The sequence below is a fragment of the Chelon labrosus genome (genome assembly GCF_963514085.1).
Source record: "Chelon labrosus genome assembly, chromosome: 16".
Taxonomy (NCBI): domain Eukaryota; kingdom Metazoa; phylum Chordata; class Actinopteri; order Mugiliformes; family Mugilidae; genus Chelon; species Chelon labrosus.
Genome location: NC_140349.1, coordinates 22176876 through 22195193, shown reverse-complemented (window position 1 = coordinate 22195193; position 18318 = coordinate 22176876). Strand labels below are relative to the sequence as shown.

The window sequence follows — 18318 nt, the reverse complement described above, 5'->3', positions numbered from 1 at the left end:
ATAAAAAATGAAAACACACACAGAGAAAAAAAAAACATTATTCTGTCCCCTGGCTTTTGTGAGCAGGGTGGTCGATGTTTTCTTTTGTAGAGGTGTCAGGATGTGTGTCACCCAGCCGTCATCCATCTTTTGTGCTATCGAGTTTTTTTTTTCTTCTTTCCTTGGTCCACCTCACACGCCCACCCACACTCTTCTCCCTCCCTAACACGGCGCGGTTCGTACGTTGAAGTGTTGGCAGTTGGGTGCGCAGAGGTCTGCTGGAGGGAGCGCGGGTCCGCCTCGGGAATCCGCAGCTATTTGTTTTAAAAGCAGCCTCGTGAATAGTGGCCCTGGTGCTTCGGCGCCCGGTCCGGCGACTGCACAGGAGAAAAATGGAGTAGAGGCTGGAGGCTGGAGGCTGGGTGAACTCAAAGAGATTTTCATGCCTGTTATCTGGCGGGAGACCAAGCAACTAATAAGGCCCGGACATAGAAAGCCTGCGCCTCCAGAGACAGCTGATTCACTTACTCCGTCTCTTATTGGTGTGTTCAGTGTCCTGGTTTCGGTTGAAAGGCCACTGTGACTGCAGGCGGACATTGTCCATGTATGCAGCGTAAGCTTTGTGCAGTATTTATGACTAGCCTTGGATTGATCAAACTTTGATTGTTTGTCCGTCGATACAGGATATGCTGTGTGGCACGTGCTCTTTGTTTGTCCTTTGTTTATTCCTGCAGGCTGTACTTTTACATGAACAGTACATACAGTACTTAATTATAACTATAAGACGTGCTTTCATAATCTAAAAAGATACGATTTTTTAATCTTAAATAATGGCAAAAACATAAATTCACTTCAGCATTTCTATTCCAGACTAGTCCATGCTACATAATACAACACGGGTCTGCAGTAATTATTTATTATTGCTGCTGCAGTATTGTAACACATAGCTTCCTCTTCACAGTCACAATCCTATTTAGCTTTGTGATGGACAAAGGTGCATTATTTTCACCTCAAGCCTGAGGAAAGTCATAGCAGGTCCCAGCTGCGGCCTTGAGGAGAGAGAGCGAGAGATGGTGTGTGTGTGTGTGTGTGTGTGTGTGTGTGTGTGTGGACAAGAAGCCCTCCTAACAATGTTTCTCGCAGCCTAAGGAGCTCCCAGTCACCAATCTGAGCTCTGACTGCGTGGCAGGATTTCAGTTGCTGGAGGATAACAAGCAGAACAATTTACAGTCTCTCTGTCATGGTATTACCCCGATGGCTTATGCTAGAAACAGAGCTGCCATTTGTGAACACAAAAAGAAAAGAAAGAGGAAGGCCTCTGCTCTTAAATCCATTGTGATGCAGCATCAGCTACTTCCTAATTAACTTGAAATATATTTCTGTATTGAATGTGATGAATGCAGCCGCACAGAGTGATCAGTTCTGAGTTTGAGTCAATGAACTGAATATTGTTTCAGCAGAGTAGATCTGCATGGTTTGTGGCTCACACCCCCCAACATCCTTGCAAAATAGAATTGTGCCCTATTATTCCTTTTAAAATCAAAATTGTTTTCACTGTTGCATTAGCAGTGAAATGGAAAATTCAAATGCCAAACAATCATCTCAATTTTAGATTTTATTTTCCGTTCCTCTCCGTTAATAAGCAGTGATTTTGACAAAATAACCTGTCTGACGTCACATTGTCCTCTGACCGTGTGTCATTATTTTTGAACGTCGTGGATTAAATGTTTAATTGAACATCTTTAATTGCAACCCTGCTGCTCGTAGTAATACACACGGATCAAAGTGCCTTCCAGATGTCTGTTTTATAATGGATCTGTGGGGTGCTCTCGTATCCAGCTCTCTTAATGCATCCATCTATTCATAGCACGTTACCATCCAACTACGACCAGTCAGATCAGTATAAGACAATGAGCGGCTTGTATTCTTGCTGTCTCAGTTCCAGAAAGTCTTAAGGTGACGTCATGGCATTGCTTGTTTTGTCTAATAAACAGACAAAAAATAAAATAATGTTTGAGCATTTTTATTTGAAAAACGACTAACAATCGTTTGATTATTACAGATGAGAGTTATTTTTCTGTTATCACCAAATTGCTTCAGCTCTTGGAATATGTCTTACAGTCTGAAAGTAATGCCTACAGTATCCTTTCCAAAACGCTACCCATCTGTAAAAGTGAACATCATATCTATGTTCAGACACTTTACAACTCTGACACTGCCCAACAGTGATAAAATCTTAACGTTCTGTGCTCTGTTTAACTTGTACAAAATGTTCCATCACACATTACTGTCCGCAGAGGCAAAAAACCCTGGAACCACTGACAAATGAAACAAGACAACCTGTGTAACCGTACTGTACGCACACTGTGTCATACAGGACAGCCAAACTGAGTCATTTAGACATAATTAAATTTGAAAGGCAAATAAGGCACAACCGTAAGACATGTGACTTGAGCTAAAAAGCTGTTTTTAGACGCCCCAAAGACATTTCAGAACATTTACATCTTTCAGAAGGGAGCTGGCGCCTGGGGGGGGGGGGGGGGGGGACCGCATAGAGCGCTACCTCAGCATGACAGCCGTGGCACTCGGTCCACAAGCTCACAGATCACAGCCTCCTCTTACCATGTTTATACAGCTATCATCTTCCGTGTGGAGAGGCAGCAGAGGGCTTTATCTCTGGAGAGTTATTGGTAGCTGAAGTGCTCAGCTACCAATCATGTTCTAAGGACAAGTAGGCTGGAGGTTGCTACTTGTGTTGAGAACGTCTTTAATTTTATTAGCAGACAGGAGGTGATGTCTCTGCAGGGAAATGAGAGGCACGACAGCTGTGGCACAGCCCTGGTTGGACACTTGGAGAGGTCGTGGTGAGGTGATCTCTTGCAGCTCGGGTGCGATCAAAGCATTATTTCATATTTGACACCTCAGAGACGTCCTCTTGCTGACACCTCGCACCTTTCCTTGCACCTTGCTTTGGTACGCTACACTGTAGACTGGATCCCGGAGGCCTGCGGGCACAAGGATGGCTGTGTGACAGGGACGGTTTTTAAAGGGCAGATGTATCCCTGAGGAACCACGGCAAAGCTTAGTACAAGGGACGGAACAGAGGTGAACAGAGTAGAGTAGCTGGATTTTTAACTTTGGGTGTGTGATTGTTTGAAAGAGCCCAGAAACTAGCTTCATCACAAACACACGCACTGACATCAAGCCTTACTGTTGTTCTGCTAAGAGCGTAGACACTGTCAGACTGTTGTGCCAGTTTGGAATCTCACTGTATCTACATTCAGACAGTGATAGTCAATATGCTGAATAACACATATGTGTGGTGGTTAGGAAGTCTATGATAAAGCCTTATTTTCATAGCGGGAGGCGCTGGGAGTGTTGAGTTGCGTTGTGGACATGTGTAATGTTCGCCATGTTCACCAGCTTAGCTCAGACCATAGAGTGTACAAAAATGGACGTCCATGCTTCCTCTAGATTCTCTCGTGTTTATTTAATGCTGCACTCTGCTTCACCTATACAATCGGCACCAGATTATACACCCCACTCATTTTATTTATTTTTTATTTTTTCCTGCTCTCCCTTATGACCTATACCGCAGGCAGCCACCAGGGGGAGCTCTACATGCTTTGGCTCCACTTGAAGAAGGAGCTGTCATGGCGTCCATTTTTTTTTTTTACCGTCTTTCGTCCAAACCCTTGATTTTATTAATTTGTACAAAACAGCTCAGACTGGTAAGAATGCCATCAGTTCTGCAGGTATTTGGTCATAAAGAAGGAAATTTAGACGTAATAATGGAATAAGGTTTTGCCAAACCAAACTTTAAACCTCACAGTAGCTGTGGATGCTAATCCATCTAATATATTGAGATATTTCAGTCTGGACCAAGGTTACAGACAAACCAACATTGCCATTCTTAGATCAATGCTGATGTTGAAAATTGTAGCCAGAGAAATATTTTTTTTGTATTCTTGTACGTGCCTAGTACATTCACGCATATCAGCAGTTACTTGAACTCTACTATAGACTTTGGGCGTCTGACCAAATGGCTTTTGACTGCCGGTTTGAGGTCTGCTTGTTGTGTCAGAGCCCTCAGGCAGACATTTAGTAAAACAGAAGTACTGTTTAGTACAGTTTTTTTTTTCTTTGTACAGATTGGCTGTGTTAGCCGTCTGCACTCTGAAATCCCTGTGGTAACCTCGCAGACACTGGGTACCTAGATGTTGTTTTCAAGGTAGACATCTCGTCAAGATGAGTGACAACTGCTGTACTGGAAATTAGGCCATCTGAAGGGAAGGAGGTCAAGATTTACAGCGTTGTCTGTCTCAAGACAAGGCTTCACATGTTGATAATTCAATTAATTCAAATAAGATGTGAAGTATTTCAGAGATTCTCTGATAGTCAAAATGTGTTGGATTTCATAGGATATAGGAACTTATCTAGACTTGAAGAGGCAGTGTTTTCCTTGAAGGAGGATTTCATGTAGTTTTCAAAAAAAAAGGTAAATGGTCCGCTGAAAACCAGAAAGAAGACTCATTTGGAAAGTCAAATCTTTGCCGTAGGCCATTTTATCCCTCTTTGTGACTCTTCAGCAGGGGGTCAGCAGTGGAGATAGCTTTGCAATCAGCCGCCACACTGAGCAATCACCAGTGTATCCATAACGAAGGTTTCCATTTGAAATTATGTGAGCTTCATTTCTTGCAAAATGGAGAAGAAGAAGAAAAAAAGGCAGTCGCTGCTTTTTCGTTTCCATCTATTTTCATTGTAATGTTGTCTGTGGAAATCACTGAGCTTCTGTAATCAGGACATTCAGTGTGGGGCATTTTTCATCAGCATTTTACTTTTCCACCTTGTGCCAAGTATGAATGAAAAACATGATTACACAAGGAGCTTCAAGGAAGGGGTATTTTTGAATTTTTTTTTGTGCTCGAAGATTCCCAGTCATGATCAGTTAAAGCGTGCGAGGTGCAGGATAATAGACTAACAGGAGAAAAGCAGCCTCTCTGCACGTCAGACCGCTGCCATATTATCCCTACAGTCCCTCGTAATGTCCTACTAGATTTCTTCAAATTTATCACAGAAGACTGGAAGAGTAATGGCGATGTAAGAAAACAAAGTCCACTAGGGACGTGTACTACATCATTCAGATTTAACACCGCCATCTGTTTCAGGGTGCCCCGGAATGGCAACATCAGTGCTTAAGATGAAGCATTTACGGAGATGACAGATGCGTTAGAGAGGCAGGGTCTTTACCTGTGGAAAAGCAGGCCCGGACTCACACGCCTGATGAAAGAGGCACACTTATCTGATAGGTGTTGCATTCGCCGCTCACGGCCCACGCTGCCTCTTCAGACAGATGTTTTCCTTTTTTTTTCCCCCTGCTGCCTAGGCCAGTGAAGTTCGGGGAGACACAAAGCAGCGGACGCCGCGTGCTAATGAATGTCAAATCAGAAGCTGACCTATTTAGAGAGTCAAAGCACTTTCACACCTATGACAGGGTGATATCTCGAGCGAGATCCGCCCCGGGCTCCTCGTCTCGAGCATGTGTGTTCACGCAGCCGGCGGTGCACGTCTGACTTGTATCAATGATGATAAATGTGGACGGTATGGATGGGAGGATTCAGGCAAGCTGAATTTTGATGTGACTGTTAAACACATTTTCCATAAAGGATTTTGTATTTTTGCTGTTAGCAAAACTTTTGAGAACTACTAAAACCAGTGAAGTACTTCCTGTTTGATGCTAAACCTGTAGCTAGTTTGCTTGCCCTTTTATTGCATTCATCGTTTCATAAATGTGTTCTATATGAGTATTTTAAAAAGGTCCACCTACATCTACTGCAGCACAGCACATGATATTACTGTTACGGTCTTGCCAAACACTGTTGTGCTTAACAGTGGAAAACTGTACGGTGTGCTAAGTGTGCTGCAGAGCATCAGGCACTGGCAAACGTTTGACTTCCCAAAGCACAATTTAAGCAGAATGTTTGACCTTCAGGATGCATCTCAAGACTCCGGCCTCTGTAATTGAGAGGAGAAAGTAACTACGGAGAGAAGTTGTGTTGCGATATTGACAAAATGTCACCTCAGAAATTAGAGGCGCCTAACAGCTTCTGTTGCACTCTTCTCCTTTGGTAGAAAGAGGAGGTCCGCACTGGCAGCTCTCAGCACAGCAGACTATTATTGGCCCTCTCCGCCATTAGCAACACAGAAACCTTAAGAGTTAAAATGGGAAGAGGTTGTTATTTATTTATTTATTTAACAGGGATCCTTGCCCCCCGTTTTTGTGAGATACGTAGTGAAAATAAAACTTTGGAAATACTGTAATGTTAGCAGTGCTGGCAAGGACCCTAGTTTGTGGTATTTGGATGTTTTCTATTGCTGAATATGACATGACTCATGCAGGAAAGCCCCAAATTACCTAGTATTTCACATAGCTCACAATATGTCTGCAAGCACCTGTGAATTGTGGCAAATTGATTTTCTGTCAGTCATAAAACTGATGTTTATTTCCAAGCCAGCCTCTCTGGAATACACCCCTGCGTTTTAGCATGGTGTGAAATCTAATTATTTAGTGTCCTGTCAGGTCTTGTCTCGGGGTACACAACATGACGAGCCAAAACACGCACTCGGTTGTCACGTGTGTCTCTGTCTCCCCCTCTTCTCCCTCTCAGCGGTGTCAGGGATATTCCCGCGACTTGACATCCGTGGCAGATGCACGGCAGCACCTTGAGGGCTGACTGGAAAGCTCAGCAGCTGGCCTCGCCTCTTTGGAGGGAGACTCCATTAGCCGAGGGGAACAGCCTTGTTTGCTTCTGCAGGGCTCGGCATTGTTTGTAGTTGAATTATGAAGTGTGTAAAATTTATGCTAAGCCTGACTTAAGGCGCAAGCCTCTTTAGGGGGCTGTCTCATGTCTCATTGAGCCACTGTGGTGCTCTTAAAACGATTCTCCTCTATGTCCTCAATTGGCTCATGTTGTCCAACCTTCCCGAAGACAATAAAAGAGTCAGTCAGACTGTCGTGTTGAGAGTCTGCCAGAGTAAGGATCAGAACAAAGTTGCGGTTAAGCATATTTGACCACACAGAAGAAAGTTTGAGTGCTTAAGTTTGTGCTGCTCCAGATTTGATGTTTGTTTGGAGACGTCTGCCTTCGCCCGATAAAATGGACGCACATCTATGTTTTATGTGAAAGCATAAAACAATCATCCAAGACACAATGTCCCCAACGCCCCGGACAATCCACGGGACACTCTGAACATCTTACAGAAAGTAAGCTTTGTCACAGTGCGATAGCCACATATTAAATTCCATTCACTTCCATCGTATTAGCATTAGCATTAGCAGAAATCGAAGATATTTCAACTTAATACAGACATTTTCACTTAAGAATGTGCAGTTACCTACAGCAACAAGGAAAAAATAGAAAATAATGGTTTTGTTTCTGTAATTTAAGTAAATTAAAAGAATGACAAAAAGAATGTTTTAATTTATTACTTCCCAGATCTAGTTTGCATTAATAACAACTCATTTCCATTTATAGCACAGGATGGAAATATGCAATCAGTACTGTATTAGATTGCATATTACCACTTATTTTGACACAAATGATCCTGTGAGCTAGAAACGCTAGCAAGTTAGCTGGATGGATTGTTCTACAGAATGAATGTAAACTGTTTAATGCAGTACGTGCTACGTGATCACAAAAGCATTCAGTTAGAAGAGGCGCTTTGTCGGTGTGCTGGAAAATGTAAGAGGTAACTGGAATGTATAAAGAGAAAAGTTTAATTAAGTGAAGAATTAATCATTATTTTCACAATGGCCCAGCTTCTTTACGTGGAGTAGATACTGCTCAGTGAAAGCAGACTTAATAGCAGGCTGAATTTGTAGAAATTGATTTCCGGGAGTGCTGCAAACTGTGGCGTAATTTGATAAAGGAGTGGACCGCCTCAGCCTCCTGGACGTTCGTTTGCCTTTTTAAGATCACACCGCAGGAAAAAAGAAAGAAAATGCTACTCCCATTACAGTAACAGGAGTAAAATATAATGCGTTACTTCCAGCCTGGTGTGTCATTGCTGTCACCTCTTTGCCCTCAGCAGTCAGGCGGCGTTGATGTGGTGTGTTGGGGTTTTGGATGGTGCTTTGGGCTCTCTAATCTGGAGAGCAGAGAGGTGCTGACTGACAGGCAGGCGGAGAGGACCCAGCTGTGATGGCTGGTGTCGGCTCAGTGGCAGCCTTATGATGAATTGCCTCTCCTGAATGATAGCGCTGTTACTGAATGATACTGACGCAGGATTGTTCTGTCAGCATCTCACCGGCGAGCGCGGGTAAAGAAATAAATAAATAAGCCCGAAATGAACCGCTACGCAACCCGCCTCCCCATCTTTTTATTTTTCATTAAAGTTGCCACCTCTCATAGATCTCCATATGCAGCGATATGGAACTGGAAGTTTGCGCAGAGATACGGTGGAGAAAATTGCCTTGTAGAACCACAAATGCAGCTGAACTTTTGAGTGATTGAAAGCCGCCCCCTGTTTGTTTTTTCACCTTTATTTCCAACCCTGCACATATATATGGGGAAAAAAGCGCTCCTTTTATTATCACTGCATGGATTAGATGTGATTGCATTGTGACGAATATGACTCTGATGTCCAGCAATAAAAGTGAAGCTAAGTTACGCTCCATTTATTTGCTAATAATTGCAACAGAATAGCTTATTTGTATCTTATTCCGTGTTTATCTCTGGATTCTGATATTCACACTGCTGTTCTGTGTGTTTCCAGCTCAGACGACTACTATGAATACGGACACAGCGGGGAATCATATGATTCGTACGGTGAGTTGCGGCCCTCTCTTCCTCCAGTATTTATTGTGTCAATAGGCAGAACAATTTCAATTTCCATTTCCTGACTCTGTTCTGCTCCGCTGGCGTCATCTCAGTTGCCATAGCACCTGTCTAATTGTGTGTTGTCTTCAGCCCCACTCAACCTCCACATGTTCAATGTGATTTATAACGTTCATTTTGATAATTAGGAGTGAATAATGACGCTCAAAATGAAGAATGATCAAAGCCCAACCCCTAAAAAAGTCGTAAATGTTTCCACACAAAATATTGTGTCTGGACTATAGATTTTTAAAAAAAAATTATTATTATTGTTATTAGTGGGAGCAAACACTTTAATACTAAGCCATCTGCTTCAGCGGTGATTTCAATTTTGAAGAGAAAATAGCATGTCAAAAGCAGAAATGATGACAAGCTCGTACCGGCCAGAGCTGCAGAAGCACTTTAGTAAAGCAGGAGCAACGCATGAAAGAAAAAAATAATAATAAACGTCCTGTAATAAACTACATTTTTACGCTTCAAGCCTATTTTCCTGTGCTTAATGCGTATAAATGTGGTGTTTACATGTTGGACTATGAGCGCCATAGTGACCGACCTGAGCTGCTGCTTCCTGTTACATTATGTAGCTTTGCTTATTAGTTTGTCAGTCCTTTAATGGGTGCAGACCTGACTGGTGTATATTCACAGTGATCGCATGAGAGTTTAGATGTGTTTTTTTTTATTTTTTTTAACATTTTAGACAAAATCAGACTTATCATTAAAATATGTGAGGCTGAGAGATCAAGCAGCTTCTTAGCAGACTAAAAAAAGAATCCTGCAAAGATTTCTCTTAATGTGTTCTAACTGTAGGCATCATTAAGTTCTCCATGGTTACCGGGCAGTCAGTCAGATTTAGTTTGAACCCGGCGCTAACTCCCTAAGATTCCTACTTAACAATTAAAGTTGAATTCTTTATTTCCTGACTTTTTTCCTGACATGTCCGTAGCGTCTGTGCCACACCCCTGCAGTGACCTCTGGCTGTCAGCTAAACAGAGCACCGCCCTGCTTTGGTTACACTTTAAGAGACTGGCCTCCGTCTTCGTCGCCTGCTTATCATGTCCGACGAGAGCCGAGCGCGGCTCCAGTTGCCTCGAAGTTCAGACAAAACTAGCCCCGGCTTGAGATAGTGTTCGACAATCCTGTGTCAGCGTCTGACAAGATACAGTATGAAGTGGGCCAAGGTCATCTCTGCTACAGAGCGCCTTTGCATGATAGCAGAGCTAATACGCAGCGCCGTAGTGAGCGGCTGAAGGTTGATCCATCTTTTATAATGTATGTGTGGCCTTTGCTTGAACTTGAAACTACGTGAGTGCGTGATAAATATTCATTTAGAGTCAGGTTCTGGTGAGAACGGTTTAATTCTTTTAAATTCGCAGGTGCCAAGATGAGGTTCCCTGGTACTGAGATGGATTGTGCATTTGTTTGTGTTACTGAAAGGTCTTTTAGGAAGTTTTAATGGCTGCAAACAAATACCATAATCAGCTATGTTTTAATTACGGTGAGGTATAATTAGTTTGTGTTTCAGAGTCTCAAAGTCAAAACACTGGTTGTGTCTCCATGATGTATTTTGGCACGTTTGACACGACCTCAACTTTAAAAAAATAAAAGTTTTTAAGGCTTGTTCAAGGTGGTCTTTTTCAAGAGAATGAATACATACAATGGGATGGAGACACCTTATCTGATTTCTAATAACGTTCTGAGAGAGTTTTGATGTAGAACATTTGTAGAAGAACATGTTGTCTCCCTGTCATTGTGGTAAATGGTCTTTTATTTCTATGTCACTTTTCTGGTATTTAAAAAGCTTTTACAGTCACACCAGTACCACGCACTGGGAGCAACATGGGGTTCAGTGTCTTCCCCAATGACACTTCTGCATGTGGCATGGACCGACAACGGAACTGCTAACGAGTTACTTACCATACATTATTAGAATTATTACATTCAGTGTTGGTGCAAGATAAAATATGGCCAATACACGATGACAAGAAAAAAATCCTGAGCTAAGTGTACTTTAGTTTTTACCACCCTGCGACGACGCTACACTGACTAGTTAATTCACTCCAGAACCCAATCTGCATTTCACATTTCAAAACTTGGCTTCACATTTGCCTTAGAGATTACGCGAGACCGATGTAAAAATAGCCATCATATCTCTTGCACCATAAACCTGACTGACGACCTGTATCCTTTCTTTCCGTGCTTTGGGAGATTCGAATGTGTTTTTGAAAGTGAGTCAAAGCCATTTAAAAACTTCCCCAACTTTTTGTGACCGCACGAGTGGAAGAACTGAGCACATTGTGCTCATTAGTGTTCCCTACCTGCACATAGGATTTTAAAAAATAAATAAATAAATAAATAAATGCCGCAGTGTGGGTCACACGGAGAAGAGAGTAGCAGTTCAAAGGAAACAGATAAACAGCGTTGATGTGCATCCTTGTTCTCAAAACACAAGGTTACCTTGGTGTGTTTCTTCAAAGTGACTGTCAGTGAAAGGGTGACAGGTTTAATTAAGGGGTATTGGCTATGTGCTGCCAACAGAGAGCCTGTACACAGGAAAAAAAGCAGTCCTTTGTGAGGCTGGGCTCGAGGGAAGTCTCAGCTCTGGCTGAAGATCAGACAAAGGGTGCCATCGATACTGGCACTTTCACATTGACAGTACCAGGGGGTGAACAGTGCTGATTTGGGCTAATGGTAATTGTGACCTTTTTGCTGGGAGCCACTAAACGGGTCCTTTTCAAGTAGCTATTTGATCCTCTCATTCAATTATCTGAGATGAATCCTTCCAGGTGAAAGTCAAGCTCCTTGGTGCGAGTCGCAGTTTGTATTCCCAGCTCGGCAGCGGCGCTTTTGTTTTGACGAGGGCCGTCGATAGCAGACACTCAAAGCTCTCCCGTTGCTCTGCCGCAATATTTCCATCGACGGGAGCGCATTCACAGCATTTGCATGGGGCTTGAAAGACTAACACGGGTTGTTATGATTGAATGATTTGAGCAAAACTCCTCTTTAATCACTCCCCATCTGTTTCTTCTCTCTTCTCCTGCATCAGGTCAGGAAGAGTGGGCAAACAATCGCGGCAAGGCTCCGACAGCACGAACAACCAAGGGAGTGTACAGAGATCAGCCATACTCCAGATATTGAACTGTTTATACAACCTGCACCTGAGTCCTCATGGCTGTTTCAACCCAAGTAATGGATTTTTTATGGACGCTCCCACCTTTTTAGAATTGAAAACTAAACCACAAAATAATTCAAATGAAACAGCGATAGCGAGAGTCAGAACTGGTTTTCAGTAACGGATTCCCCCCGATTATAAAAAAAAAACAACATACATCTATTGGGGAAAATGTGTAACACAATTTAGGTGATCTATCCTTTCCTCTGGGAGAAATCGGCTGGACATTAAGATTAAGAAAGACTCCATAGTACATTAAGTTACTCTCTTAGCTATGTGAAGAATGACATTGTATCAAGCTATTTGACTTGGTAATGGTTAGCTCGATACAGTGGTTCTACACAGCTGCCAGTGCAACTTAATTTCTCCCCCTCTATTCTTTAAACCTCTATGCGTGGTTGATCACTTTAAAATGTAGTAGCTTAGCTCTAGGAAAGTGCGGTACTGTAGATATTTTTTTCTGAGGGGTAATCGGTGAACTTGTGTCCCTTGTAAATGAGACATTTACAAACTGAAAAAGAGCAAAGTCATACTGTATACATATTGTATTGCTGTTTCCTCTTCTTTTTGTAAAAAATAATAGTTGGTTAGTGTTAAAGGGCTTATAAAAGCATGGTGTGCAACTGTGGATATTGTCAGCTGTTTTATTCTGAAAAGCCTGTGTAGTTGTGTTCATTGATTATGCCCCCAAACATCCACTTAAACACGTCTATAAATAGCGGCGCATACCTCATGTACACCCCCAAAACGAGCAGAGCTGCAGAACAGCCCGGGAGCTTTTGAATGTTTGTGATTTTTTTATTCTTTTTTTTTAGATGCTCTAAATAAGTAACATTGATGTCACTTTCTGATTTAAAAAAAAAAAAACGAGATACTTTTCTGACTTTGTAGGCATAATCACGAGGTTTAAGATACTAAATCACATGCTGGTGAACTGGGCGTCATTTCCATCTAGAGATCTGTTCGACTATATTGATTCTGAGCTTATGTAAGCCCTTTAATATTTTCTTCTTTGTTGATGCTGAATAAACATTTTGAAAGAAAAAAAAAACACTTGTGTTGAAGAGAATAATTACGAAACCCGTGTAAAAATCCTGATAATTTAAACTAACAAACCCAAATGAGATTGCTCTGTGTGTCTGGAATATTTAGCGACCGCGTGGAAGGAGTTAAACCGCCGTGATTATCATCTGTATAAAGACCAAAATAATTCAGCGTGTAAAATCCAAAGTGCGGAGCAAGACGGCGTCACCGAACGCTGATGTCGTGACCTTGCAGATGACCTCTGTAATCTGATGGATTACCTTATTTGTGTGTGCGCGCCGTGTGGTGTGTTTTGTAGGAGATCTGCCCGAGAGAGATTCAGAGGATACGGCGGTGGCGGCGTGGCTGCTCCTGAAACTGTCCGCTCTGTTTGCTCGCATAATTCGTTGTGAGGCGAACGCCGGGCCGCGCCAAGCGTCGTCGGTAAACACTCATTAAGTTTCTGTGTGTTTACGCTGACGGGAAAGCGACGCGCGAAAAAGCCAGGGCCCAGTCAGCGCAGGTCGTCGGGTGGAGTTGAGGGCGGGAGTTGGGGGTGGTGGGGGGGTGGTCGGGTGGGGTTCTCTCTCTCTCTTTCTCTCTCTCTCTCTGTCTTTCTCTTCTTGTTTTGCTCTCTCTGCTCTCCTCCGCTCATGTGACCCTCTCCCAGTCGTTTAAAGAGCCTGCCTTTGCTCCGTCCATTAAAGAGACCCTAAAATGACCCCCAGCTGACCTCCGCAGAGAGAGGATGGCAGTAGCTGTTTAAAAAGACCTCCATCCCACAAGGTAAACAAGCTGACCCAGTTTAACCTCTCCCCTAACGTAGTAGCTCATAAACCCTCTCTAAACTTCAATGTAATATGTATTTCCTGTCTCTGTTAAGTCCGTAATCTAGCCACAAAGCTGGGAATAATTAGACATCTGTAAAAATAACTAAGTAAAAAAGTTTGATAAATAGCAGTAATATTTCAACAAACTGTGTAGTGAAATAACTTGATCCTAAGACTTTGATAAAATATATCCTCCTGTTGTCATAACTGAACCATAAAATATAATGCGTCTTGACTTTTGATTTTATGATGTATGTGTTTCTGCTGTCAGCTCGAGTGGTCACATTGTTGTTTATATTCCCTTCTAGGTCAAAGTCTCGGCTGCACAGTGCCCTCCATCCAGTTATCTCTGTGGTGCTGAAGGTATGTTGTTGGCTGCAACATGTGTCAAGTAGCTACGATGATGGTTTGCTTAAAAACACTGAGATATATAGATGTTGTTGGGCCACGTAAGGGCCAGCAGTAGTGGTAACACTCTTATAAGACTGAAAAGCTTCCAAGAAGACTGACTGCAATTGACCAGTAAATACAAAATCTTCATCATAGTGAATCTTTGGGATTAAATCAGGTTGAATTTGGTGACTTTTGGGGATTCTTGACAAGGTCTGGAGTAGTGTCCAGAAGAAACGCTTTTGGTTTTACTGGTTGTTTCAGTAGATCTATCACAAGCTGTTCAACTTTTGATCAATTTGTTCGATGCATGAACGACTCTACGGGGTCAAACAAGTGTCCAAAATATTGCGCAGTTGGAGGTTTGATCTGGCCACTCCTTGGTGTTCTTGGTTTTATTCCATTCAAATTGTTTAGATACTTTATGTACAGTTGTTTTGATTCAGTTGATTTTGGAAAGTCCATGTAAGGTCTCTGGATTGCAGGATGATTTTGTCTGCGTTAACAACAGATTATACTGAGCCACAGTCAAACATGCTTTGGTCTTCAAGGATGGATTCTTCAAAAGCTTCCAAGACAAACTGGGCAGTAGCTTAACCCCTTAACGCCTAGTGTCGCGAATTCGCGACGCACTGTTTCCGCTCAGACTGCAGCCGAAATAACGCATGTAATACTCCAATGTCGTGCACATTCAAAAAATTCCTAGGAACCTTTTGCAAGCACTAGTTTCTCGTAGGACCGGTCGGAGTGGTAAGCAAAAACACAAATAATTCATTTCTTTATATAATTGAAAAATCAATTCAGGCGTTAAGGGGTTAAACTAGTACTGATCTAAAGAGTGCAGTACGAACAGTGTCGGATAGTGTCTATGATTATTTTGTAACTGTAGACAGGATCATACAGTATGTTGGTATGTTGAGTCAAATTAGAGTCCAAAATACTGTACAATAAATCTGGAGATTCTTATAGGTTCTTTAAAGGGTTCCATGACAACAGCTATAAAAGGGAACTACCGTTTTTTACAACCTGGACCGTATTTCTGGCCTAAAATACAATCGTTTACTCACCCATATAACTTTTGTGTAATTTGCAGTCGTTCAGGAGATATTTAGATCTTTAAAGCGGGAGTGACTGGGGCACTGAAACGCAGCCTCTAAATAACGCATTATATGCCGCGAAACTCGTTAATTTCACCAATATTTTGTTATCGTACACTAGTGCTATTCCCCGTTGAGTCCGGAGTTACCTGTTATCATCATCCGGGGTCTGTAGGTCAATCTACATGTCTACATGTAGCAACATAGATCTAATTATCTCCTGAACGAGTGCAAATAACACAAAAGCTATATGGGTGAGTAAACGGTCCTATTTTATGCTAGAAATTTAATGTTAAGGGTAAGATACGGTCTGACAACAGACATGCTTCCAGATGAATCTGTGACCCCTCAGACAAATTCTCAAATGATGGTCTGGATGTTGAATTTCAAACCCTTAACCAGTGCAATACCCTGCAGACGACGCAGCGTTATCATGGCACATCAAATATTAATGTGACTCGGTGTTCTCTCGATGGATCTCTGGACCTCTCCTGTTGCACCTGTCTGTCATCCACCTCAAGGGGATTGCAGTCCTGTTGGACTCGCTGCCCCTCTTTGTACTGGTGCAATTGCTGTGCAAGAACCCCTTGTCACAAGAACCACAACTCTGCTGCTGCCCTTTGAAAATGAAACCCAAGGCTCGTATTAAGTGTAAAACAAAAAGCCTGACTGACTGCATTAGTTCAAAACTCTTGAAATAATCCCAAAAGAAATCATCTGTCTTTGCCGAGATGTTTCCTTTTTTGTTAAACCTCATACTTCTCTCTCTTCTTCTCTCCCTCAACAGACTTGACGAACCAACAAACGAGCTTTCCTCCAAACATTCAAGCCCACGCAACGTCAGACCTGGTGAAAAAGGCCCTCAGTGAACTTTTAAATTTTCCGTCTGGACTGAGGTGCGATCTTCGGGGGACGAGGCGAGGAACCTGTTGAGATGCAGAAAAGGGGGAGGGGCCAGGAGACAATGCATGTATCACACATCATCATTCAAAGGAGAGAGGAGGGAAAAGCCCGTCAGGCAAATGGAGTTCCTCACCCTCCGGGACGATCTGTCGGGGAATATTTCCTTCAGTGCTTCGGCAGCTCTGTATACATGTTACACACACACACAGGAGTGCTCTGAACTGACTGTGAACCTGACCTGCGTCCTTCTTGATTCATCTTGTTGTTGAAGGGGAAGTGTCTTCCTCTTACATTAGACATTAACAGTCAACTAGTAGGAAGGCTGAGTAAATAAATAATGAAGTGTGCTAAGGGACGGACATCATAATTCTAGCAAAGACACTTGGTTGCTCTGCTCATTAATCTATATCCAATCCGTTCCGATGAATAAATAATTCACTAAGTGCCTTGCTGTTGCATTATCATGACAGTTTTAGATGCTGAGATTCATTGTTGAGTTAAAATATGGGTCAGTTCTCAATATAGCTAGATTTTCCTCCTTGATGCAGTTATTTTTTTTTCTGTTTTCTGTATGCATTACCACACCGCTGGAAAACACCACACAGCCTCGCAGGAGTACAGTCTATTCCAGATGTATTGCCTAATCAGAATCGACTTCAGTGGATATTACATTTCCAAAATAGCCTTTCTATCGGATAGAGAGCTTCATTCTGACGTGTGCATAAGTTCACATAGGCTGATCTGTGCTCGGCACAGCCGTATGTCCTCGGCGGCAGACAATAGTTTTCCATTAGAGGAAGTGATTCTCTCCAGAGTCTCGGGCCAAGCCTCAGACAATAACACGCCGACCCAAAGCTCGCGTCTCTCGGCTCTTGGAGTCAACTCTCATCACCTCCGGGGGCCGATTCCCGCTCTGAAGTGGCTTAAAGCGGCAGGCTTATCTGCGGTAAGCTTGTCCGAGTTAATAAAGTAAGAGCAGCTTGTTTGATTAAGAATGCATACAAAGGAGGGTGTAGTGATCTGTCACGGGGAGACGAGTCAATTTCAACGATAGAATGCAGATCAATGGGTCCTGAATGTTGGCTGCAGGAGGATCTGCAGCAAAAGTAGAAATGGCTTAAAGGTTGTTTTGTTCAATCACTTCCTTCCTGTGGGTGATGTGATCGTACTAGGACTCAGAATGTTTTTGCCAAAGATTTAGTTATTTCAAATAAAAAATGTTTGTATTTGTCTCCAAAGGTGTTCATCTTGAATTTTGGTTGCTTTGGTGAAACTGGTTACGAGTGGTAACAGTTCATGTTCAATACCAGCATTCACAGAATTCTGGGGGCAACAAAACCAACTATTATTGTTTCATTAAGAAGAAATGATTGGTCTTCTACATCAATCAGTGAGCTACTATTATCAGAATTTAGGCTGCACACATAACCTGATTTATGTTGTACAAGGTATGAACATATGAACAGCACGGCGCAGTAAAAGGAGTTGTTTGGCGTGCAGCTCTTTGTCTAACAGCTCACTGTGGCTGCTCCTTCTTGTTCCATCGCTCCCTGAAATATTTCAAACTGATTATAATTTGTATAATTATATATTAATATTACAATACTTTAATCTCACTGATCATCGCTGCGTCTTTGTGCACTAGTCGGCAACATCTGAATCCAAATGCGACTTGTGGAGTTGTTTTTCTCAGTCCTTTCTGATAAAACCACACCACCGCAGTAGCTAGCTGCAAGTAGCTATAAGCCATTTCTCGAGGCATTGCATAACAAATGGAAACAAACGGAAACGGCGAAGCTAGTAACAATGTCTGCATACCGCCAGCTTTAAAGCTCCCATTAGCTGATATGTTACATCTTATTTCCTCAATCTACGGTGGTTATGAGTGGGATTATTTCTCAGTCAGAACCAGGAACATTCTGGAGCACCCACTGGTCGCCTGTGAACTAGATGAAACTGAGTTTTTAGCCTCTCCGATGCTAGTCGGATTCTACTGTCTGTTTGTCCTGTTTCTTATGCTTCGACTACCTGAGAGTGAGAGTGGTATAAAT

General features: G+C 42.5%; 1 protein-coding gene across 1 annotated transcript in view; it reads left to right on the top strand.

Moving 5' to 3' along the window:
- khdrbs3 (KH domain containing, RNA binding, signal transduction associated 3) overlaps positions 1–13216 on the top strand; it is a 107124-nt gene extending 93908 nt beyond the window's left edge. Inside the window, exons 8-9 of the mRNA XM_084563024.1 lie at positions 8755–8807; positions 11899–13216. Of these exons, the coding sequence (XP_084419150.1) occupies positions 8755–8807; positions 11899–11990 (145 nt within the window). The 3' untranslated portion in view covers positions 11991–13216. The remainder of the gene's footprint in view (positions 1–8754; positions 8808–11898) is intronic.
- Positions 13217–18318: the final 5102 nt, after the last annotated feature.